The sequence below is a fragment of the Lepidochelys olivacea genome, assembly GCF_965140295.1.
Source record: "Lepidochelys olivacea isolate rLepOli2 genome assembly, chromosome: 27".
Classification (NCBI taxonomy): Eukaryota; Metazoa; Chordata; order Testudines; family Cheloniidae; genus Lepidochelys; species Lepidochelys olivacea.
Window position 1 is genome coordinate 17,325,836 of NC_140437.1, and position 24,305 is coordinate 17,350,140.

A 24,305-nucleotide genomic window follows, 5' to 3' on the forward strand; every position below is an offset into this window, starting at 1 on the left:
GCAGGAAGTTGATCCCTGGGGTGCATGCTGGAACAAGGAAAGGGAAGCCAGTGCTCGCCTACAGCACTCTAGAAGCAAGGGGCATTCAGTGGAGCTGACAGGGAGGAAGGGTGGTGCAGTAGTTAGAGCACTGATTGGGGGACCTGCTCTGCCACAGAGTCCTGTGACACCTTGGTCCAGACACTTAACCTCTCTGTGCCTCAGTTCCCCATCTGTCCAATGGAGAGAACGGCCCGGTGCCCTGCCTGCCAGGGCAGGGGCTGCGAGGATAAATGCAATGAAGATTGCGCTGTGCTCAGACACCATGGGAACGGGGCCCAGACAAGTGCCTTAGACAGAGAGCACATTTGTAACTGAAGAGAGGGAGCGCGTTATTTGTGCAACGCACTGTTTGTCTGTGGAACTCACTGCTACAAGGCAGCATCAAGGCCAAGAGCTTGGCAGGGAATACACTTTAGACATGGCTACTGGGAACCACCTTGTCAGGTTCAGACATAGATCCTTGTACAAAGATCTAACCCCTCACACCCTGGGGCCGCTGACTCCGGGGGGCAAGGAGATGGGTCCCCGACAGGCAGGTAGTGAGCAGAGGGGTCATGGCAGGAGCCACCTGCCAAGGCCTCAGCAAAGCCCAAAGTTAAACAGAACCTCCCAGCCCACCCTTAATGTTCTCCCCCCACACACACTTCACTGGTGACCACACAATCCAGATACTGCGCTCAGCCCCTTCCCCATCAGCCACGCTGACCCCCAGCCCCGTGCCTCTGCGGGACACCGCTCCGACTGAGCTCCGTGGGGACGGAGGGAATGGAAAAATCCAGGCCGTGGAGACAGGATTGGAAGCGAGATCCCAGCACAGGGCCAAGCTGGAAACTGCTCGGCTCCACCAGCCAGGCTCGCCAGGCCACGTCACTTCCAATCTCCCACCTCCCCCAGGAGATCAGTTGCCCGTGTTTCCCCCCAGAGCTGTGGGCAGGGGCAGCCAGGAGACTTCACCCGGGTTCCAACCTGGCTCAGCTCACTAGTGCAATGAGCTTTGGCAGGTCCCAGCCCAGCTCCTGCAGGGTTAAGTTCAACTCCGTTGCCCGTCTCCGCTCAGGACAAGTGGGACGGGTGCAATGGACACAGACGGCCAGTTCCCAGCCCACAGCCCAGCTCCCCCACCCCAGAGGGCCCCTGCAGCTGGAGAGGGATGCTCGTGGGTCTGTGCCAGCCCCATGGGCTGTCACCCGGCCTGCTCTGCCAGACAAGCCGGGAACACCAGGCAGGACTATGCGTCCAGCTGCTCACAAGGCTCCCACTGCCTGGCCTCCAGAGGGTCTCAGCTCTCGAGGGAGCACCAGGCTCACAGAGGGGCTGGAGCAGAGGCCAAAGGGTAACTGAGGCAGGGAGCAGGCTCCATAGCCTCCCCTCAGCCACATGGGGCACAGACCGTTCCCCAGCAAGCGCCTCCCCGTTCTGTTCCAGCGTCAGCCGTGGTGGGGGTCTCCCAGCCCTCGCAAGGAGTTCGGGAGGCTCCACTCCCTGGAGGCTGGGTCAGGATTGGCCCTGCTCTGCACATGGAGAAACTGAGGCACCGAACAGGGAACTGGACTTGCCCAAGGGAACACAGAGTCAGTGGCCAGGAGTTGAACCCAGGAGTCCTGGCTCCCAGTCCCCAGCTCTCCCCACCCCCACTACCCAGAGACCCACCTCTCCCTATCCTGCTGCACCACAGAACGGCCCACTCCCACAGGCAGGCAGACCGACCGACCCCTGGCATAACCCCCCCATGAGACACCCCCTCGGCTACACCCTGCTGGGTCTCCGCACGAGCCAGCCAGGGCCGATCTGCCCCTTTCTGGCACCTGCTGCACTGAGCCCCCTGCCCAGCTCCCCTCCTGCGTGGGGCGACCCCCCACGCCGCTGCAGAGCAGAGAGGTGCCAGCCAAGCACCAGCCCTGCAAGCTGCCACGGGCCCAGGCAGACGTGGGCAGGTTGCCTAAGCAACAGCCAGCTGCCTGCCGTGCGGACACTAAGCGGCACCAGCGTGTCCTCGGGCCCTTCCTAAGCAGCAGCAGGGAGGCTGGACACAGCTGAGCGCAGGGGAGAGACGCCCCAGGGAGGAAGGGAAGCAGAAGGGGCCTGCACCTTGGCGGTGGGGCCGGGGCTCTGACTTTACTGACCGCGCCAGGAAAACCTGCCAGGGCGCACTTTGGGCTCCTACCTCAGGGACAAGCTAGAGAAACAGCAGGAGGAGCTCCACCAAGGGGCGTGGGGTCTAGGGGTTACAGGAGGGGCACCGAGAGCCAGGACGCCTGGGTTCCATTTGCAACGTTATCACTGACTTGCCAAGCAGGCACTGGGCACAAAGCATCCCAGCTGTGTGCCTCAGTTTCCCCACCTGAGGAGCAGGGACTCTCTGCCTGGGAAGAGTGAGAGGATCAGCAAGCTATCTCCCCACCCAGAGCACTAAGCCTGGCTGACACGGGGCCCAGGGTGCCTGTAAAGTGGGTTAGCAGGAGAAGCTCAGAGATCCCACAAATCTCATTACGTTGCCCCGGTCAGCGGTGACGTATTGGCGATGCATTGCCATGGCGATGCCCAGCCCCGCCAGGCCTGGGAACAGTCTGTCCCGTTCTGCCCAGCTGCTGTCTTGTCAACAACCCGGCTAATCCCGCCCCGGCGCCCCCGGCACCCCCACCCCCTCGGGCGCCACGCCCTGCTCCCGACACCCAGCCCGCGTGCGGGCTGGCACGTCCGCATGGCGGGCGGGGGCAGGATCCGAGAGGTCGGCCCCCTCCCCCAGCAGGCCCTCGGTCTCCGCAGGGGACCTCCCCAGCACCTCATCAGGCTGCCGGACCATAATTGGAAATAATTAGAGCGTGAGCTTCGTTAAGGCGTGAGTGAGTGACGGGCGCCAGGCGGCTGCTGGGGTCTGCAGGCCGCGCGGCGAGATACAGACCCCGCCCCCCCATTAGACCGGGAACGGGCCAGGCATAGGGTGGGTGCCTGCCCCAGCAGTGGGGGCCCCACAGAACCCAGCCCCGGGGGTAGATTCGCTTGGCAGCCATTGTTTGGGGAGAGAAAACCGTCAGGCTTGGGGATGCAGAGACACGGACACTGAGCCCCATCCCCTGGCTGTGCCCTGCCCCCCGCCCTCCCCAATCCCGCACTGCTCCTCCAGCTCTCAGCCAGCCCCCACCCCCAAGGAGCCCCTGGCCCTGCGCTTTTGGGGGAAAGAATCTTCCCTCTCGGGGTCACTGGGACGCCACCAAAGCCCCCCAGCCAGGGGTCTAGGGCGCCAGCTCAGAGCTCTGTATTCGCCGCACCATCCTGACAGCACATTGGGCCTCTGGCCCCCAGAGCCCCTCAGCACCCCTGGGCCTTCCAGCCGCAGGCCCCGTCTCCCCTCAACGGGCACCCTGCAGTGAGCCAGAGGGGGGACCAGGGCCGCGACTGGGCCCCATGTGACGCCAGCCTCCCTGCCGAGTGGCTGGAATGGGAACGTGGGTGCCTCCCTCATCCCCCCAACATTTCCATCTGGCTGCCAATGCCAGCCCCGGGAAGGGGCCCCCAGCTCTGCTGAGGGGGTCCAGGAAAACCTTCTGCAGGAGGGGAGCCCGCAGCCCCTGCTACTCTCTAGCACAAGTCGGTGCCACACACCCCTCGCCCCAGACAACCCGGCGCCCACCCCTGACTGCCGCCAGCAGCCCTGGACAGACGCAGGGGGCAATGCCGCCAGCCCAAACCCTTGGGGAACCGGCAGCCAGGCCGTGCAGACCCCGTTTGCCGCCCTCCCCTACCAGAAGGTAAGGCCACAACCGAACTCGAGTGGGCTCCTGCCCCTGCCTGGGGAGGGCAGACCCCCAGGGCAGTCAAGGGGCTCTGAGACCCACCCCACGTCTGCAGCACCCGCTCTGCAACAGACTGCTCCGGGCCAGGAAGCCGCCCCCCGAGGGGAGAGCGACAGGGGCACCCTGCCCCAAGGGGCTCCGGCACGGCACAGCGGAGCCACCGGGCCCTTCCCCCCGGGCGGGGGCTGGAAGCCAACCGCGGCAGGGCCGGCTCAGGGGGCAGCTAGCTCGGCAGCGGGCAGCCACCCCACGAACACACAATACCTGTGGGGCCCGGCGCTCCAGGGCCACCGCAAACCCACGGCGGGCGAAAACCAGGCACCAGACAAGCCAGCCCCGCAGCACGACCGCGAGCCTGCCCCAGCGCCAATGCCCAGGCGGGTCCCGCCGTGCCAGAGGAGCGGCCACCCCAGCTGGGGCAGAACACATGGCACAGCCCCAGGGAGAGGGCCTGGGGGATTTAACATTAGCCGTGTGTGTGTCGGGGGGGGGGGGGTTAATATACAGTAGGACTCAGTTAAAGGTCAGTTTCCCAGAGCACACAGGGTCAATGCACCCCCCACACCCCGGCTCACCCCTCGCCCCAGCGCTCACCTTCCTCCAGCTCGTTAGCGATCAGATCCGGGGGGCCGGCCAGAGCTACGCTCCCATGCACCTCCTCGTAGGCTGCGGGGCTGCTCCAGAACTCCATGGCCCGGGGCCCACAGAGCCCCCCCACCTCGCACAGCTCGGGGGGAAACATGCAGCCAAGCCCCAGCTCCCGGAGCAAAGGGAAGATGCGGCTCGGGGGGTGTCCAGCCAGCCAGCCCAGCTCCCTCCCCTGGTGATGGGGCCCCACCGCTGCAACCCCTATTTATAGGGTCTCCCTTGTCTCTGCACCTGGCTGGGCACATCCCATTCAAGCAGGCGGGGGGGGGGCAGAGGAGAGTGGCACAGACTAGACCATCTCCTTGGAAAGCGAGGGTGCCCTGTTTCGAGAGGCGCAGGCCATGCTGGGGATAAAGGGCTCCTGGGGGCAGGGGGCAGTGCTGGGGTTAAGCCTGCATCTGTGGGAGTGGCTCTGGGGGGTCAGTAAGAGCTCCCCCCCCTTCCCTGCAGAATGGATCGGCTCTGACAGAAGCCCGTCGCTCTGCAGCTGCATCCTTCTGCAGGGGCACCTGGCTCAGAGCCGCCCCCTGCAGCGGGCGAGGCTGGGGCTGGCCCCACACCCTCCTGCAGACGGAGAAGCCCCTGCTGCAGAGCCAGCCCCCGGAGGCCAGTGCCGGGAGCCGGGCCGAGGGGACAGGGGCTGCCCCCCCAGGCCAGGGTGCGAACGGTCCCCAGCCGGGAGGGCTCCGCAGATGGAGGGATCGGCCGGAGCTGTTTGAAAATCTGACCCTGACCTGACCCCTCTCCTGGCTCATAGGAGGGACCGGGGGCTCTGTGGCGGAGGGGGGTCCTGCTCCCTGGATCGTTCCCCAGTGCTCAGGGGTGTCTAATCAATAGTATTCTCTGCGCCCAGACCCCAGGGGAGAGGAGGGGGAATCCCGGGCCGGACCCTGCAGGTGGATCCCTGTGCAGGTGCGGGGCCCCAAGCCGTTGGTTCGGCGCGACAAAGGCAAAATCTGATGGCTGGTGTCTGAAAGAGGGAATGTGGCCCTGTGGGACAGACAGTCCTGCTGCCCCTCGCCCCCTCGCCACCTGGGGCTGCATGACAGGAGCCCCCCCCTCCCTGCCTCAAGCGCAGCTAATGAACTGGGGCGCTCGGGGCTGATTCACAGCCCCCCTGCCGCGTTGGCTGCACACGGGGAGCGGAGCTCCCCACCTGCCCAAACCTGCAGCCAGGAGGAGGGACGGGGAAGCCTGTGAGGGCGGAAGGTGCTGGGGGGATCTGGGGCCTGTGGATTCAGGGTGCACATGGAAAATGCCAGTCTCCAGCCTGTACTTGGAGCCTGGGGGTCTCTCCCCACGAAGGGCGGTGGGTGGGGGGCTCTCTAGTCCATGGTGGGTGGTGGGCTGAGGGTAGCAGGGGCCACACGAGGAGGGTAGCAGGGGAGGGTTCCAGCCTCCGGCTCATGCCGAGAGGCAATGGGAGGAGCTCCGATCTTTCCCCGAATGTGGGGGGTACATGCGCGGGGTGTGTTTTCCTGGCAGGGGGGGGGGGGGTCCTGTGACCCAGCCCAGACAAGTCCCAGATTTCCCACCACTCAGGTTCCTCTCAGCAGCATGGGTTTGAATCCGGGCCCGTCTCACGAGCGCCGGTCCCAGAGCAGCGATGCTACAAACGAGCCCTCGGCTCCCAGCCCCAGCTCAGGCAGAGCCAAGTTTTCTGGGTGGGAATTTCCTTCCTTCTGAGACGCCCCTTGGTGCTGAGGGAGGTGCTGTCTCCTGGGGCGGGATCTGGGGTCTGCTCGCCACAATGCTCATGGCTGGGGAGTTGTGAGCCCCGTAGGGGCTTCTCCAGCCGGCATGGAGAGTCCCATATGCAGGGACCCAGGCTGCTCTCTGTCCGTGCCCACGGTGCCCTACGTCCCCGGGCTGGCTGGCAGCTGCGACCGGTCTGGCTCCCTTCCCAGCTCTGCCATAAACACGGTTGGGTGAAGGTAGCAAGGAGGCCCATGCAGGGGAAGACTTGAATAATTTATGCTGGTGCTTTAATAATGGACGAGCATTTGCCGGTGCACGTGGGAACCTTCACGGGCAGGGGGACGCAAGCACAACGGGAGGGTCCCATGGGGCAGATCTGACTGGCAGACGCAAGCAAATCCCCATGGGACAATGAACAATGGGTCAGCGCCCAGCCCAGAGCCGGACACACAGACCCTTCCACCCTGCCAGCATTCCCTCATCCTGACTCTCAGTTCAGGGAAACGGGCCCTAGGAACCCACCCAGCGACGATGCTGGATTGATTCCTGCCCTTCGCCCCCAGCTGTTCTTTGGCAGAGTCCCGCCACTTCAAGAATTAATGCTCTGAACCCAAGAGAAACCGAGGCACAAGGCAACCTAGCAAAGTGACTTGGCCACCAAGGGAACCTAGGACTTCTAGCCCACCCCTGCAACCCCTAGCCCCAACTCCCCTCCCCCAGCCAGAAATAGAACCCAGGCATCCTGGCTCACAGCTCCTTTGCTCCAACCATCAGACCATCACGGGACTTGCTAGGTTCAGTGAGTGTCTGTGAAGCCCTTTTCCAGGAGTGAGCCTCCCTGCTGGGCACAGACCAAACAGCCAGACCCCTTCCCCCCACCAGGGTGCAGGGAGCCCCCCAGGGCGGATCCACAGCCAAATGCCCAGCGGGTTTGTGTTCATGGCCAGGGGCAGCTGGGCTGAGGCTCCTTGCAGCAGAGCAGGAGACGCGGCCTCTGCCTAATCCCCCACCTGGGGATTTGCTCCCCGGTTTAGGTCCCACAATCAGATTACATGGGTCTCCTTCCGATGGCAGCTTAATGGGCCAGGACGTGGGATCAAGGAGAGGAGCCAGCATGCCCCGCCCAGCACACATGGACTGACCGGGGTGGGGGAGTCAGAGACACGCGGGCAGCCATGCCCCTTGGTCTGGGGTGTCCCAGAGGGGAGGGACTGCTGCCATCTGCCCAAGGTCCCTTCCCGGAGCTGGCCCAGTGGGACTGGGCAAATTTGGCTAAATTCTCAGTGGCCCATTTATACGCCCTCCCCACCCCACACCTAGACCTCCTCCCCTCTCCCATCTACAGTCCCTGCCCTGCCCCCATAACTCCCTCCCTGTCAGGACCCCCCCCCCTGCTCTAATCTGCCCCCTCCCCTCTTGCTCTCACAACACATGGACAATAATCACAAACGAATCAGAACTAATCCTGTCTGTGCCCCACACCGAACCTCTGACCCCAAAGCCCCCAGAGAGGGGGAGCCACCTGGCCCCATGGTGCTTCCCTTCCTGGCCCCCCCAGCTTCACCAGTCCCAAGGGGTCAAAGGGCACAAGTCTCCCCCCCGCCCCCAGAATGGGGGCTCTGTGAACATGCGTCCTGGTCCCCGGGTTCCAGCTCCTCTATGCGTGGGCTGCTCCAGGACTCCAGCAGCTGGGGGTCCCCTCGAAGGCAGCAGAGCTGGGGGGTCCCCCTGCAGGAAGTGGAGCTGGGGGTCCCCCAGAGAGCTGCAGAGCTGGAGGACCCCCCTGAAGGCGGCAGAGCTGGGGGGTCCCCCTGCAGGAAGTGGAGCTGGGGGTCCCCCAGAGACTGCGGAGCTGGAGGACCCCCCTGAAGGCGGCAGAGCTGGGGGGTCCCCCTGCAGGAAGTGGAGCTGGGGGTCCCCCAGAGACTGCGGAGCTGGAGGACCCCCCTGAAGGTGGCAGAGCTGGGGGGTCCCCCTGCAGGAAGTGGAGCTGGGGGTCCCCCAGAGAGCTGCGGAGCTGGAGGACCCCCCTGAAGGCGGCAGAGCTGGGGGTCCCCCTGCGGGCAGCGGGGGTGGGACAGCACACACCTAGCGGCTTGGTCCAGCTCCCACTGGCTCAGCCCATGGGGCAGCGACACTGGGTGGGGAACCAGGCCCCTGAACCTGCGCCCAGAATGTCACTGGAGTGGGTGCAGGGTGTGGGGCCCGCACAGCAGCCAGGCGCCCCATGAGGGGCAAGACACATTTGACACCAGCTGGTAATGGCCTGGGTCCCATGGGGAGGCCTGATCCTAGAGGGAAAGGCCACCAGCCCCTGCCTAACGGGGGGCAGAGGGAGCTGGGGGTGCACCCCAGAGGCTCCTCCAAACCGTCCTTGCTGTCCCCTCCCGAGGAGCCCCTCACTGTAAACCCCCCTCACTAGCCCCCTGATCCCATCCGGCAGCGCAGGGGTCCCTGAGAGAGGACGGAGGCTGCAGCCTGGAAATCCCCGCACTGCACCCATGCAACCTAATTAGCTGCAATTAACTCCCGCTCTGCTCTTGTCTCCTGGACACAGGGGGGGGGGGGGGGGAGCTGCCCCATAGCCCTGCGGGGGGCTGGCCCAGGAAGGGGCACCAGCTAGCCCCCCCCAGCCCTGCTCCTTGCCCTGGCTCAGGGCCCCTAGCCCCTTCCCCCTGCACCCCCAATGGGACCCCAGTACCCAGCTCCCCCCACGTCCCCTCGCTGGCCCCCAGGGGCGCCCCACGACACTCACGGAAGTACTTCAGGGTCTCCTCAATCTGCTGGGGCGTCAGGGGGGTGGGCGCCTCGGGGGCCAGCAGGGGCGTGCGCAGCCAGTCGTCGTGTTCGTACCCGAAGAGGGTGTCAGCCCGCAGGGTGTAATGGGGCAGCTGCTCCCCCAGCAGGCTGATGATCTCCACCTCGGGGACGTTGCCACAGCTACACAGGTCTGGGGGGAGAGGAACGGGGCTCAGTGAGGCGGGGAGGGGAGCTGGGTGGGAGGACTGGGCTAGAAGGAGGGACAGCCATGGGGTGAATTCAGAGGCACTGGCAGGGCTGTGGGGCGCAGGGAGCCCAGGACTGGGATAGCAGGCAGCTGTGGGAGTGGGAAGCACAGGCAGATCTGTGGGGTGGGGGGTTCTCAAAGCTTGGGGGGAGCCCAGGGCTGGGCTAGCAGGGGCTGCGGGTCGGGAGTGAGGGGCACCTGCGGAGCTGCGGGGGGTACCCGGGGCTGGGCTAGCAGGGGCTGCGGGTCGGGAGTGAGGGGCACCGGCGGGGCTGCGGGTCGGGAGTGAGGGGCACCGGCGGAGCTGCGGGGGGTACCCGGGGCTGGGCTAGCAGGGGCTGCGGGTCGGGAGTGAGGGGCACCGGCAGGGCTGGGGGGCCCAGGGCTGGGCTAGCAGGGGCTGCAGGTCAGGAGTGAGGGGCACCGGCGGAGCTGCGGGGGGTACCCGGGGCTGGGCTAGCAGGGGCTGCGGGTCGGGAGTGAGGGGCACCGGCAGGGCTGGGGGGCCCAGGGCTGGGCTAGCAGGGGCTGCAGGTCGGGAGTGAGGGGCACCGGCGGAGCTGCGGGGGGTACCCGGGGCTGGGCTAGCAGGGGCTGCGGGTCGGGAGTGAGGGGCACCGGCAGGGCTGGGGGGCCCAGGGCTGGGCTAGCAGGGGCTGCGGGTCGGGAGTGAGGGGCACCGGCGGAGCTGCGGGGGGTACCCGGGGCTGGGCTAGCAGGGGCTGCGGGTCGGGAGTGAGGGGCACCGGCAGGGCTGGGCTAGCAGGGGCCGCACAGAGAGTTGAGGTGACTTCCCCAAGTCCCAGAGGGAGTTGTTGACCCAGAGGGGCCCAGGTCACTGTGATTAACCATTTATATTCCGGCAGCAGCCAGAGGCCCCGGTCAGGCCCCAGGGCGCAGGCACCCGCTCGGAGAGCAACAGTCCGTGTTCGGGGACCACAAGACCCTTCCACCTCCTGTCTCTTTGCTCGGGTCCCCCCCGAGGGCTGGTTCCCACCGCGTCAGTGTCGCTGTCATTCGGGGATTCATTGTGTTTCTTCTCAGCCCGCTGGCTCAGTTCACATGGGGCCTCTGACCAGCTGAGGACAACGACTTCCAGTTCCCGCCCAGGGCGAGATCAGAGCCCGCAACCCCTAGAGGGGACAGGTCCTGGGTCCCCATCCCCGCCCCCCAGAGCCAGGCAGTCCCCCGTCCTGGGGCAGATGGGAGCCTGCGACCCCTACAGGGGACAGGTCCTGGGTCCCCCCAGAGCCAGGCAGTCCCCCGTCCTGAGGCAGATGGGAGCCGGTGCCCCCTCAATTGCCCGACTGCCCTGAGTCCATCTGGCTTCTGCCTTTCTTTGGCTGTGGGCGCACAGGACGAGCGGCCCCTGGAGGCCGGGCGCGGAGCGTGTCAGGACTGAGCCCCAGACTCCCCGGACCCCACGTTCCCGAGTCACAGCCCTGCCGCTCTGGGAAAGGTCCTGCCGCCACCTGCTGGCCACAGCCCGGGCAGCGAAGAAAATCTCCAAGGGGAAGTGTGGGGGTGAGAGGCAGGACAGCAGCCTGGCCAGGCCCAGGGCATGCTCTGGGGTCACCTGCCCCTGGGTGCCCATCTCCCTGACAGGCTGCTGGGCCTGGGATGGCAGCAGGGGTGGCCAGTGGCGCTCGGGTCCTTCCCGTGAGGCACGCCGGACAGGGTCCCCCACAGGCAGAAGGCCCCTCAGTGCCCTGGAGGGTGGGGTCCCCACTGTGAACTCTGCAGCCCTTGGACCCACCCCCGCTCAGCCCCCCGATAGGCCAACCCCTGGATGGTTACCCCAGGTCCCAGCTGTACCCACCGGTGATGGTGGTGGCATCGTGGTATCTGCCCACAGCCGATCCCTTCGGCCCCTGGCCGGCATGGTGCAGGGTGGCTGCTGGTGAGTCCCAGCTGAGGTGGGAGTGGCGGGCGGGTGGGCTTTGGCCTGAGGGTGTCTCACGTGGGCCCGAGGCGTCCAGTTTGACCGGCCTTATGGGGGGCACCCAGCTGCCATGTGGGGAGCGTGGCACCACCCCCTGCTTCAGGAAGCAGCGACAGGGACTGGGCCAGTCCCAAGGTCCCGTCTCCGTCCCACACCTAGGGAGAAAGCGCTGGGCATTAGGGCGAGCCATGGGGGGCAGGGAGTGGAACCCACGTCCTGGCCACCAGCTTGGGACACACGTGTCTCTGTGTTGCTCCCACAGCCCTGGCATCCCCAGACGGGCAGCATTGGGCCAGGCAGCTGGAAACCCACGAGCCGGGCATGCCCCAGGAGTGACGCCCCCCTCCAGAGCCAGGGCCCAGGGCTCCTGCACACCCTGGGAGCTGCCTCTGGGCACGGCCGCCTTTCCCGCCTGGGCACCGGGCCAAGGTTCCCACTGGGATCTGGCAGAGGCTGAGGGTGGGGCTGGCGGGGGCCTTACAGGGCGGCCCGGGCAGCCTCGTCATCAGTCTGGGGGGATCAGAGACGGTTTCATCTGGAGGTGAGGGGAGATGGCGCTGGGGGGCCATGCCCCCCATGGCACTGGTAGAATGGCAGTGAGGAGATGGATTGGCCACCAGAGGGCGCCAGGGGCTGCAGGCTCAGCGAGGGGGGCAGAGCAGGTGGTTTGAAGAGCCGGAGCGAGGAGCCGGGTTAGATACCAGGGTGCAGCCTGCGTGTCGCCTTGGTAACCCCCAGCCCGCAGCCCCCTGCTAGCCCAGCCCTGGGCCCCCTGGCCCTGCCGGTGCCCCTCACTCCCGACCCACAGCCCTCTGCTACCCCAGCCCTGGGCTCCCCTCGGCTCTGCCGGTGCCCCTCACTCCCGACCCACAGCCCCTGCTAGCCCAGCCCTGGGCCCCCCAGCCCTGCCGGTGCCCCTCACTCCCGACCCGCAGCCCTCTGCTACCCCAGCCCTGGGCTCCCCCCAGCGCCGCCGGTGCCCCTCACTCCCGACCCGCAGCCCTCTGCTACCCCAGCCCTGGGCTCCCCCCAGCTCCGCCGGTGCCCCTCACTCCCGACCCGCAGCCCTCTGCTACCCCAGCCCTGGGCTCCCCCCGGCTCCGCCAGTGCCCCTCACTCCCGACCCGCAGCCCCCTGCTACCCCAGCCCTGGGCTCCCCCCAGCCCTGCAGGTGCCCCTCACTCCCGAACCGCAGCCCCTTGCCCAGGCCATTAGTTGCCAGAAGACAGAGTGTCGGCCATTTATGTACACTGACCCTTTGCTTTGCAACAATTACACCCCGTTATCCCACCACCTAGAGACTTAAGAACTGCATAGGGGAAACTGAGGCACCCCTACACTCTGTCTCCTGGCAACTGATGGCCTAGGCCCTTCCCCCCTGCAAGGTGAGAGCTAAAGGGTTGGAGAACAAAGGAATCCGGTGACCTCCTGGCCCGGGAAAGGGACAAAGCCCAGAGCAGAAGGGTCTGGAGAGAGTTTCAGTTTGGGGCTGGCTGGGACACGGAGTGAAGGGCAGACGGGGTTGTCTGGCTCACTGCCCCCCAGAATGGACCCACCTGAGGGATCCTGTTCTCTGCACTTACAAGCTCTGAGTTAGACCATGTTCCTGTCATCTCATAAACCTTCTGTTTTACTGGCTGGCTGAGAGTCAGGTCTGACTGCGGAGTTGGGGGGGCAGGACCCTCTGGCTTCTCCAGGACCCCGCCTGGGCCGACTGGCTGTGGGAAATGCACGGAGGGGCAGAGGATGCTGAATGCTCCGAGGTCAGACCAAGGAAGGGGGAAGCCGGGTGAGCTGTGTGTCCTGCAGACAGGCTGCTCACAGGAAGGAGACTTCCCCAGAGTCCTGCCTGGCTTTATGGGGAGCAGTTCCAGAGCATCGCCCGGGGACTCCGTGACAGCTCCCTCCTGGCTCTGCCAGTGCCCCTCACTCCCAACCCGCAGCCCCCCCAGTGCCCCTCACTCCCAACCCGCAGCCCCCCCAGTGCCCCTCACTCCTGACCCACAGCCCCCCCAGTGCTCCTCACTCCCGACCCACAGCCCCTGCTCTCCCAGCCCTGCGCTCTCCCCCCATATGGGGTCACAGCTCTGCAGAAACCTCTCATTTCCCATCCTCGTGCGAGTGTTCCCATTCTTGTTCATCACAATAACCTTTGGTGTTTTTTCACCCCATCACATCCAGAGGGTGGATGTCTCCCAAGTGCCCTGCCACCCCACATGGGCTGCGGAGCCAGGGGGGCCACCCGGGCCATGATCCTCACCCACCACTTTCTGGCCTGGTCAAACCTGAGCAGCACTGTGACCCCGTGTGCCAGGTCACACTGCCACTCACACTTGGGGGAGTGGGTGTAGGGGCTCCTGGGCTGGGGGACGGTCAGGTTGCTGGTGCGGGAGGGGGGCTGAGAGGGGAAGAGGAGGTTCAGGGGGCAAATCCGTACCCCCCACTTTCAATGATGCTCCGCAGCTCCTGCACCTCCATACACACAGTAGCACCGAAAAGCAGCCACCTCTGGGGTGGGGTGGAGCAGTCAGGCAGAGAAACACTGCACGGGGAGGGGCCACTTAGGCCAAGGCTGCTGGGGCAGAAGCCAAGTCAGCTCCAAGATGCTGCGGGATCTTTTATTGCTTATACAGCACTTTCCGTCGACAAACTCATCCCCCCAGGGATGGACCCGTCTCATTATCCCCGGGATACAGACAGGGAAACTGAGGTATGACCTGGGGCCAGGACTTGTGGCAGAGCCAGGATAACAGGTCCTGGACTCACACCACACCTAAGGTCTCATCTGGAAGCCCGTCTCCTCGCTTGACAGGATCTAGGGAGGCCATGTGCAGCCACACAGCTGCCTAGGAGGCCCCGAAGGGGTTAAATTAACCCTCACGGTTATTCAAATCGTTAAACTACCTCAGCCCAGATCCTAGCAACGGAGCCAGGAACGCAGGGCCCAGGGCTCAGGCAGGACGTGCTTTGCCTGCTGCCCTGGGTTATTATTTAACTCTGGGAAGGGGCGGGGGGGGGGGGGGTGTCATTGGGATCCTGCTGCCTGGAGCCAGCTGGGGCTGGGTTGCTGGAGCTGAGAATATCTGACTCCAAACACAAACCCCATTCAAGAGGGGTGTTGGGAGGGGAGCAGTCAGGGGGATGGGGGGCAAATTTCAATTTGCATTAAAGTCTCTTTGTCACGGAGTCCCCGGACGATGCTCTGGAACTGCTCCCCATGAAGCCAGGCAGGACTCTGGGGGAGTCTCCTCTCTGGGAGCAGCCTGTCTGCAGGACACACGGCTCACCCGGCTTCCACCTTCCTGGGTCTGACCTCGGAGCATTCAGCATCCTCTGCCCCTCCGTGCGCTTTCCCCAGCGAGTCCACCCAGGCAGGGTCCTGGGGAAGCCAGAGGGTCCTGCCCCCCAACTCCGCAGTCAGACGGGACTCTCAGCCAGACAGTAAAACAGAGGTTTATTAGACGACAGGAACATGGTCTAACACAGAGCTTGTAGGTGCAGAGAACGGGACCCCTCAGCTGGGTCCATTTTGGGGGGGCAGTGAGCCAGACAACCCCGTCTGCCCTTCACTCCATGTCTCCAGCCAGCCCCCAACTGAAACTCTCTCCAGCCCCCGCTCCTCTGGGCTTTGTCCCTTTCCCGGGCCAGGAGGTCACCTGATTCCTTTGTTCTCCAGCCCTTTAGCTCTCACCTTGCAGGGGGGAAGGGCCAGGCCATCAGTTGCCAGGAAACAGGGTGTCCACCATTCTCTGTGTCCAGACCCCTGCACACACCTGCCCTCTAGGGCTCTGCAATGATCATACACCCTTACCCCACCCCCTAGAGACTTAAGAACTGCATAGGGGAAACTGAGGCACCCCCACACTATTCAGAGGAACCATTAAGAACAGTCCCACTTCGTCACATCTCTCCCCCCTTCGAGATCGAACTGAGCGGGATCACTTTAGCCAGTGACCTGGGGAAGTTCGAAGCCACCAACGTTCCCATGGATGCCCCAGCATCTCTCCCGTTCCTTGGTAGGAGTTACACCAGGCCCTTCCAGTTTCACGCCCTCCCTTAGGTCGGGGGTGGTCGATAGCACTCGCAGGCCGCATGTGGGAAGGTTTATGCAGTCCGTGCCCTTTGGCCACCCCAAAACCCCAGGGGGTCAAACTGGGATTGGGTCTTCTCCCCAACAAGCTGGCCAAACACAGCCACTTGGTCATAGGACTGTTTAACTTTCTTAACAGCTTTCACTTCATCTGAGACCTTCTCAAAGCTATCCACACTGGATGTTTCAACAGGAAAGTCAGCGGATCCATTCACCACAGAAAATTCCTGGCTGTAAGGAACTGAAACTTTCTTGATTAAATCACTTTCACACCCTTCAGTTGCAGTAAACTGCTTGCAAAGACTCCATGAGGATTCCTTTCCCTAGGGCTTTTCTATGCAACAATTCACCCCTCACAGAAATTCTGCTCTTACCCTCTTTACCTAGGGCTTGCTCTAGAGGAACACTTTCCTGAGCAACAACAGACTCTTTCTGGGTCTCCCTTACATCCAGAATTACCTCTGGCCCATCCAGTGGATTCCTACACAATCCCCTTTCAGGCAAACTCACAGACTTCCTAGATAAAAGGTCAGAAGCATTCTCCTTCTCTTTGCCACACAAAAGTTCAGGAATCTTTTCCTCCTTGCTACAGGTTTCCACACCCTCAGTAGGTAACACAATCACATCACCTTCATGCTCTCCTTGTGCCCTGGCTAGGATCTCACCCTGATTAGACAGAGTTGCTCCACCCTTTCCCAACAACACCCTAGCAACAGGCAAAATACAAGCACCAGAATTGTCTGGTCTCTGGGATTTTACATAGACACAAACGGGATGCAACCTAGTTACAGGGCCATTCTCCCGAGCAGACCCAAACTTAGGACCCTTCCCTTCCTGGGCTTTAGCTGAATCCAGAACCAGCTCTGGGACAACTGCACGACCCACAACCATCACAGCCTGAAAGGCCCCTTCTGTCTGCTTCACAGACCAAGAGGAGCCAGACACACTTTCTCCTTTCCCAGACACACAGCTTGGGATCTCTTTCCCCTTGTCCCAGCACACAAGGCTGGTCACAGACAACTGCTTGGAGATCAGGGTAGTTCCCTCCATAGGCAAGTCAATACCCCTGACAGACATGGGCACATTTCCTTCCCTGTCACAGTTCTCCACCCAGCTAACAGGTAAGGTCCAGGGACACTCATCTTCCACTCTCCTCGCCTTCCCACACTGCTGACTAGACACAGCCATCAGCTCACAAGGCTGCCTAGGTTCATCCAGACTTTCCTTACCCAGCACCTTGCCACTCCCCACAGATCCCCTGCCCTGCCTGTGTCTCCCCCCCACTCAGCTTGGGTCTCAACTCCCACTGTGCTCAGCGCTGCCCTTGCTGTCCCAGTGGGGGTAGGCAGCGAGCTCCCTGCTTTCCTCACTGCATCAGAGCCAGCGTGAGCCCCCTCTCCGGTTTGCAAGGGGGCGGGGAGCCCCAGGGGTCTGGTTACAGGCAGGCAGGTAGCCTGAGCCCAGCAGCTCCTCCCTGCTGCCAGCCAGGTCATCTGCATTTTCACTGACCATTTCCCTCTCCGCCGATTGGTTCCCTGGATTCAAATTCAAACCCTTGGCAGTTACCGGAGCAGGGCCTGGATCCTGTCCCAAAGAGACACAGTCACCCCACAACAGGGTTTTGCAGCTGGTATCCTGGAGAACCCCAACGACCAGCCAGCCTGACCCCTCCTGGGTCTGCACAGGGATCTGGGCCATAGGCAGGGCGAGGGGGTTCGTCCCTGGGACCCTCACCCAGCCCCTCAGCATCTGAGGCTGCACCACCCAGGGTCTGACAACAGTTCTCTCCGTCCCAGGATCTCGCCACCCCAGGAATGTCTCCCCATTGACCGTCACCTTCCGCTCCCACTGGGGGTCCAAGGGCCTGGCCCCAGGAAACTCCACACAGACATATAGGTTGGGACCAGGAGTGGGAGCCTGTCCACCTCCCCACCCATCTGGCTGACGGAGTCTGTGGCCTTGGGACCCAGCAACGGAGCTAGACACCGGGGCTTTTCCGCAGGTCCCCCTGGTTCAAATCTCCAGCCTGCTCAAAGGCAGTGAGGTGGCATCCACATCCCCCACCTCCTTAACCAGGGGCAGCAATTTAGTCTCAAAGTTCCCTGTAGAACTGGCCCCCCGGGGTCGATCCCCACTCACCCCTGGGGGGTCCCCTAGGCCTCTCCACTCCCCCACCGCCAGCTCATGCTGCTGCTGCTTCTGCAGCTCTTTCTCCGGCTCTCGCTGTCTCTCACAGTCCTCTTGCTCTCTCGGACTCAGCTCCAATCCCGTCCGTCTCCGATCCCCGGATGGGGAACCCGATTGTGAAGACCCTCGTCTGGTCGGGGACAGGAGTCTTGGGGATGCCTGGCTACTATTCCAGCTGCTCCCAGATCCTGCTATAGCCCCATTTGGGGTCAGGAATCTGTTCCTTAGAGCGGTCATCCTCCTCCAGCTGCACGGTTAACTGTGCTTTGGTGAACTTCCCAATGTGTAACCCTCTCTTTCTGCACAGGGTTACAATGTGCTTCTTAAGGAGACGGTGACAGGCCGTCACTCCGCTCTTCCCAAGTTGTTGTGGACTCACAGGCCCGTGTGTTCTCAGCTCCCCACGGTTTCCAGGGAGAACCCCTAGTGTGCCAGCCCTTCTCAAGGTCACCACCTCTTTGCCAGGGTCGAGCTGCAGACTCCTCCGCCCCTGGGACCGCTCACTGCAATCCCCAGGGGAACCCTGTTACTGCACAGTCCTTCTTGCTGGTCACACACTCCCAGGGGTTAACCGCCCCCCGAAACCGCTCCTCTCTGAGCCTTCAGCATGCCTGCTCCTCGTCAGTCCTCCTTCGTTTTACTGCTCCCCAGTCACTTACTGAGAAAGCGCCATCCATGGGGTGCAGTACATCCCACCCCTACCACCAGGTGTCACGGAGTCCCCGGGCGATGCTCTGGAACTGCTCCCCATGAAGCCAGGCAGGACTCTGGAGAAGTCTCCTTTCTGGGAGCAGCCTGTCTGCAGGACACACAGCTCACCCGGCTTCCACCTTCCTGGGTCTGACCTCGGAGCATTCAGCATCCTCTGCCCCTCCGTGCGCTTCCCACAGTGAGTCCGCCCAGGTGGGGTCCTGGGGAAGCCAGAGGGTCCTGCCCCCAACTCTGCAGTCAGACGGGACTCTCAGCCAGCCAGTAAAACAGAAGGTTTATTAGACGACAGGGACATGGTCTAACACAGAGCTTGTAGGTGCAGAGAACAGGACTCCTGAGCCGGGTCCATTTTGGGGGGCGGTGAGCCAGACAACCACGTCTGCACTTCACTCCATGTCCCAGCCAGCCCCAAACTGAAACCCCCTCCAGCCCCCCCTCCTCTGGGCTTTGTCCCTGTCCCGGGCCAGGAGGTCACCTGATTCCTTTGTTCTCCAACCCTTGAAGGGCCCAGGCCATCAGTTGCCAGGAAACAGGGTGTTGGCCACTCTCTGTGTCCAGACCCCTGCACACACCTGCCCTCTAGGGCTCTGCAATGATCATGCACCCTTACGCCACCAACTAGATATTTAAGAACTGCATAGGGGAAACTGAGGCACCCCCACACTATTCAAAGGAAACATTAAGAACATTCCCACTTCGTCACACTCTTCATTTAATCAGAACCTGATAAATCCCCGCCCAGAGTCTTGAGAGACAGAACCTGATTCTCCTGTTACAGCAGCATAGATCTGGAGAGACACCAGCATCGAACGGGAGTAAGGAGGACAGAGCCCAGCTCCTACTGCAGGAGTTTGTAAAACACATCTTGTATCCACCTCATGGGCTGTTCAGCATAGAGGGTAACAGTCTACTACTGCTGCCCAGATAAAGGAGCTGCCCCTTTAGCTCCAGCGGTGCTGAAGGACCCAGGTCCATACGGAGCGGGAGGCTGTTGCTAACCCAGGGATCCCAGCCTGGGCTGCCTGCTGTTTCCCAGCCCAGCACACAGGGACTTCCCAGATGAACAATGGTTCCCTCCCCATCAAAGCGCTAGACCTGAGACAGCACCCAGGGCTACCCCACAGCCTAGGTGCACCTGAACCTGCTGGCAGAGCCAGCCCCTCGCAGGCGTTAATGGGACCCAATTTCCTCCCACCGCCCCAGCTGCACATCAGGAGCGTCCTGGGCACAGGAAGGGCCCTGCAGGGCTGAGCTGGGCTCTGGGACCAAAGGGGCAGCGGTGTGGGGCTGCCAGGCTCCAAACCCCTTTCCCAGGATGCTGCATGAGCTAGGACTTGTCTCACTCTGGTGGGCAAGGCAGGGGGGTTGGTTCTTCAGGGACCGGAAGGAGCCTGGGATTTGCAGCTGCAGGTGTGTGTTTCTCACCAGCTCCATTTGTCCGGGTCAAGCCCGGTCTGGCCTTCCCCACTCAGGCTGCGAAATGCCCCGAGGGGGCCAGATCCCCTGTGAGGCCCCGTGTGCTGCCCTCAGGCATCCCTCTCCCAGGAGAGCCCTGATTTACACACAGGGAAACTGAGGCAGGGAGGGGCTATGCCCTTCTCAAAGTCCACCAGCCAGTCAGTGGTAGAACTGGGACTAGAACCCAGAAGTCCTGACTTCCCCACCCCCGTTCTTACCGCTGGATGCTGCTCCTCTCCCAGAGCTGGGAACAGAACCCAGGAGCCCTGACTCCAGGCTCCCTCTTGCTCTACCCACTAGTCCCGACTGCCTGAAGGAACGCTGATTCTATCCCTGCATCCCGGGGAAGGATGGCTGTGAAGAGCCGGGCCCCGCCCTAGCGGGAGTAAAGTCCAGCCGGCTGTACTTTTCCCGGCACTTCAGGATGGGCACCTGCCAGGTCACGCGGGGAGACACGCAGGGCCAAGGCAGGGCGGCTCCCCCAACACACCATCTGCTGCCATAAAGGGACCACGGGAGGGTCAGTAAAACCACGCAGCCTCCCGCCCTCAAGGCCTCCCTGGCACAGAGCAGCGGGCTGAGCCTGCCCCCACTGCTGCCCCACTGCTGCCCCACACCCGCTCCACACGTCGGGGCCAGGGACCTGCCCAAGGCTCTGCAGCAGCTTCACCCACTTCTGGCCACCAAGGGGCAGGCCACGCAGGACCTGTCAGGATTGGGGTCCCCCCCGCCCAGGGAATCGGGGCCAAGTCACACGGAACCGGCTGCCTTCACAGCGCCCACACGGCCTGAGCAGGGACTGTCAGCGGAGGAGCTCCCCTCGCACAAAAGGACAGCCGGCAAGGAGGGAGGGGAGCACAGGATGGCTAAGGGGGGGCTGCCAATTTCAGAGCGTGGGGCCATCCCCTCCCCAGCCCCCATTCAGAAATCCTGCACAGAAGCCTAGTGGTTAGAGCAAGGCAGGGTGGAAGGCAGGACTCCTGGGCTCTGGGAGGGGAGCAGGGGCTAGTGGGGGTGGGGGCACCTTGGCGACCCGGACTCCTGGGTTTCATTCTCCAGGACTCCACTGCGTGCCACTGTAAAATCTGCTTCCCTTCTCGTGCCTTGGCTTCCCAGGCTGGGAGCGGGGTCAGTGGGTGGGGACAGGGGAGCCCCCTGGGAAACTCCCAGCCAAAGGGGGTGGGGGTGGGGGGCGATTCCTGGGCCTGTCCAGGAGACGCGCCCATCCCTCTGGGAGCCCTGCGGGGTCGAGCTGCTTCGGGATCCCCGACAGCTGGGGCTAGTGGGGGAGGGGCGGGAGCTATTCCTAGCCTCCCCCCTGGCCCCCCGGCCCTGCACCTGCTGACACCACTGAGCTAACTCCTCCAGGGCGAGCCTGTGCGATCTGTCCTCACCTGAGCACCGGGGTTCGCTGGCAGGAGCAGCGAACGGCCAGCGGTGGCAGGGGATGTAAAGCATTTCCTCCTGCAGCACGTCCGCCTGGCCCAGCTGCCGGTGCGTTTGCCAAGCCCACGACTGCCGCGTAATAAACGGCCCGCGACTTCCCCTGCGCCTTGTGACTGAGCCATGGGAACCGGGCCGGCTCTTCCCGGCAGAGCTGCCCTGACGTCAGCTCTCCTCACGGCTTCATCTTCCCTTCCAAGGGACCCTAGCACATCCCTGGCGGGTTGGCAACCTGGCTGCTCTCGGACGCACTGCTGTGGGCCTGCGAGCGCCCTGGGACCGGGCACGCCCCCTGAGGAACCTGCAGAGGGGGCCCCTGAACCCCAGAATGCTGAGCACCCCCCCATTTCAGCACAGCAATGGCCACAGCAGCTGCCCAGGCCCCTGAGAAGCCGGCCCGATACCCTGAACTTGGCTCCGGGTCCAGGGCCTGGCAGTGGATTCTGAAGGAGACACTGGGGTGGGGTTCTCGGGACGGCGATTTCTGCTGCCATCAAACCCTGACTTAGATCTTTGTCCAACCCGTCAGACCCCAGCCCACTCGGTAACACTTCCAGGCTACGCCGGGGTCTGCTGGCGGGACGGGTAAGGCACCAGAATAGCGGGACTGGGAAGCTGGCTGGGGTGGGGGCTCCCGGCTCCTGCCTGCTCCAGGCTGTGGTTGCTACCCTGGGTCAGGGCCTGAGCCAGCTGGGTCCCCGGGGCTCCTGAGGAAGAACTTCCCGATGCTGAGGGGCAGCGAGGGACGGGACAGGAGTATGACCCTGCCCAGGGCCTGGGTGGACTAGACGGTCTCTGGGGCACGTCCATCTCCATCATGACGGCGCTGAGACAACTGCCTTGGCGGGAGGAAGTGCCCTGGGCCTGGCAGCTGGGCAAACTGCCTCCCATGGTGGGCTCCTCTTGGCCTCGCTGCCTCCGGGGCGCCCACTCCCCCTGGCCCTCGCTGGGTCCACTGCCGTGGGGGCCCATTGCTCCAGCCAGTCCGTGGTGTCATCGGGGCCCAGTGGCTGGTGGGGAAGTTGGCCAGGAGCTGGCGGGATGCTGCACACAAAGCACCGCATGCCCGCTGCAGAGCTAGGCAGGAGCCTCCTGCTTCCCCGGCACAGGGCCAAGGGGGGCCGCTGCATGATGCCCCCTTGAAGCACACGGGCTGGGTGCAGGCTCAGACAGTGCCCACTTGGAGGGCAGGGCTAACGCTCTGGCCCAGGCCCCAGGGGATCCCAGTGCGGCACAGGGCTCAGGCCCCCAGGGGAAAGGAGACGCTGCAGGGACGGAGCATCACCCATCCGTCTACCAGCCCTCCCCCCACGCCTTTCTCTCTCCCAGGGGTGAGCCCAGAAGCCGCCTTCCCACCCTGGTTTCCCGTGGAGACAGACCGTGCGGTTCAGAGGCCGGCGGCTCCGGGGTCCGGCTGGCGGCACTGTCCTGGCTCCCAGGTCGGCCAGATCTGGAGGGGGAGCGGGTTCGTGAGTCAGCACGCTCACAGCTCCTTGGCCTGGCTCCTGCAGACAGATTAACGCAGCCTGAGAACGGGACCCTGCTCTGACGCACTGACAGCAGCTCCAATCGAGCCCCGAGCCCTCAGCCACCTCGGCACGGAGGGTGCAACCCATAGGGGCTCCCAGGGTGTCTGGGGCCAAGCAGGGCAGCTCTGGTGCTTCCATCCCTCCCCTCCAGAGAGCAGTCTGGGCCACGGAGATCTGCATGGGGCATGTCTAGACCCACCACAGGGGGTACTGCAGGATCACGGGGTGCTCCCTGCCCCAGCTGGCCCCAGGCACGATAGCCCGGCCTTGGGGATTGAACCTGGGTCTCTTGTACAGTCCTCTCTGTGCCACATTCACTTCCAGCCGTGCCCTCTCTCTCCTCCAGATGACTTCCTAGCACCCCTGCGATCCGAGCCAAGCAGCCCTCACATGGGCATTGTCTTTGCCAGCCCCTGTGACTCCCTGGCTCAGAGCCAACCACGCCCAGAACAAACACACCACAGAGCGGCCTGGGCAGGAGGGTGAACGCTGGCTGAGTGCAGAGGCCTGCGGGGAGGGTCCCCTTTACTGGGATACCTGTTTGGTCAGAGGTTACAGCAGCTGGCAGGGGACTCCCGGGTTCTATCCATGGGTGTGAGGGGGGAGTGGTGTCTAATGGTTAGAGCAGGGGGGCTGGGAGTCAGGACTCCAGGGTTCTGTCCCTGGGTCTGGCAGGGGAGTGGGGACTGGTGGTTAGAGTAGGGGGGCTGGGAGCCCGGACTCCTGGGTTCTACTCCCAGCCAGCACTGACTCACTGTCTGACCTTGGCCAAGTCCCATTCCCTCTACCTGCCGACTGTCAAATCAGGCGATGGTGCTGCCCAACCGGCGGGGGCTGCAAGGCTCCCTGTAAAGCGGTGTGAGAGTCCCAGGCCGTACCAGGCTAGAGATGGGCCACCAGGGGCGGGGGGGCACAAGCCAGGAGCCCCAAACGATGGCACGTGTCCAGCAGGAGGCAAGATGGAGCAGGCAGACAGAGCCTTGGGGGCATGTCTGACCCCAGCTCCTCCCAGCCACCCCTGCTGGTCTGGGAATGGCCGTGCTAGGAGGGGCCATGACAGCTTGGGCCCCCTCGGAAGGCGCCGGCTGCTGTTTCAGACTGCGGCTGCTGGACTATTTATTCCCCGCAGCTGCTGCTGGAGCCTGAGGCTCGCCCTGGGAGCGGGCTGGGGGCAGCCAGCTTGCAGCTGCCCACATCTGATGGTGTCAGAAGGGGGCTGGGCAGGAGATCCGGGGACAGGCTGGGCTCGCTGGGAGTGGGGGAAGCAGAACGGAAGGGCGGCAGTGGGTACAGGTAGCCAGGAGCAGTGGCCATTGCCGAGAGGAGCCCGGACAGGAGCAGAGCGTGCTGAGGAGATGGCAGGCCCCGGCTCGCCCGTTCCCCAAGCCAGACGCTGCCTCACTCCTGGGGACTGTACAGGTGGCTGGAGCCTGGGTGGGGCCGCAAGCGGCAGGTCCTGGCAGGCTGCAGCCAGCTCCACGCGCCAAGGAGAGGCACCAGCTCCCCAGGGCAGGGCTGATGGGGCCAGGACAGCTGCAGATTGGTGCCGCTCCTGGACGCAGGGGCCAGAAGAGCCCCCCAGATGCCAGGAAGAGGCTCACAGGGCACCCCAGGGACCCCTCTAGCTGGTGAAGGGGCAGCACCGGCAGGAGGGGTCCCTGGGGAGCCTCATCCGGCCCAGCTCAGCTAGGAGGGTGGGAGCGGAGATGCTCCCACTTGAGCCCCATGGGGGACACTGGGCCTGGGGCTGCTGTTT

General features: G+C 63.9%; 1 protein-coding gene across 2 annotated transcripts in view; it reads right to left on the bottom strand.

Annotated features, from left to right (window-relative positions):
• HAP1 (huntingtin associated protein 1) overlaps positions 1 to 24,305 on the bottom strand; it is a 40,490-nt gene that overhangs the window by 12,528 nt on the left and 3,657 nt on the right. The window contains exons 2-4 of one of the 2 annotated variants that reach the window (XM_084615447.1): positions 22,377 to 22,525; positions 11,009 to 11,286; positions 8,938 to 9,132 (exon numbers count right to left, since the gene is read on the bottom strand). In XM_084615447.1, coding sequence (XP_084471573.1) covers positions 8,938 to 9,132; positions 11,009 to 11,286; positions 22,377 to 22,525 — 622 coding nt within the window. Of the gene's footprint in view, positions 1 to 4,430; positions 4,665 to 8,937; positions 9,133 to 11,008; positions 11,287 to 22,376; positions 22,526 to 24,305 lie in introns of those variants that run through there. The other variant, XM_084615448.1, reaches the window with a different exon arrangement.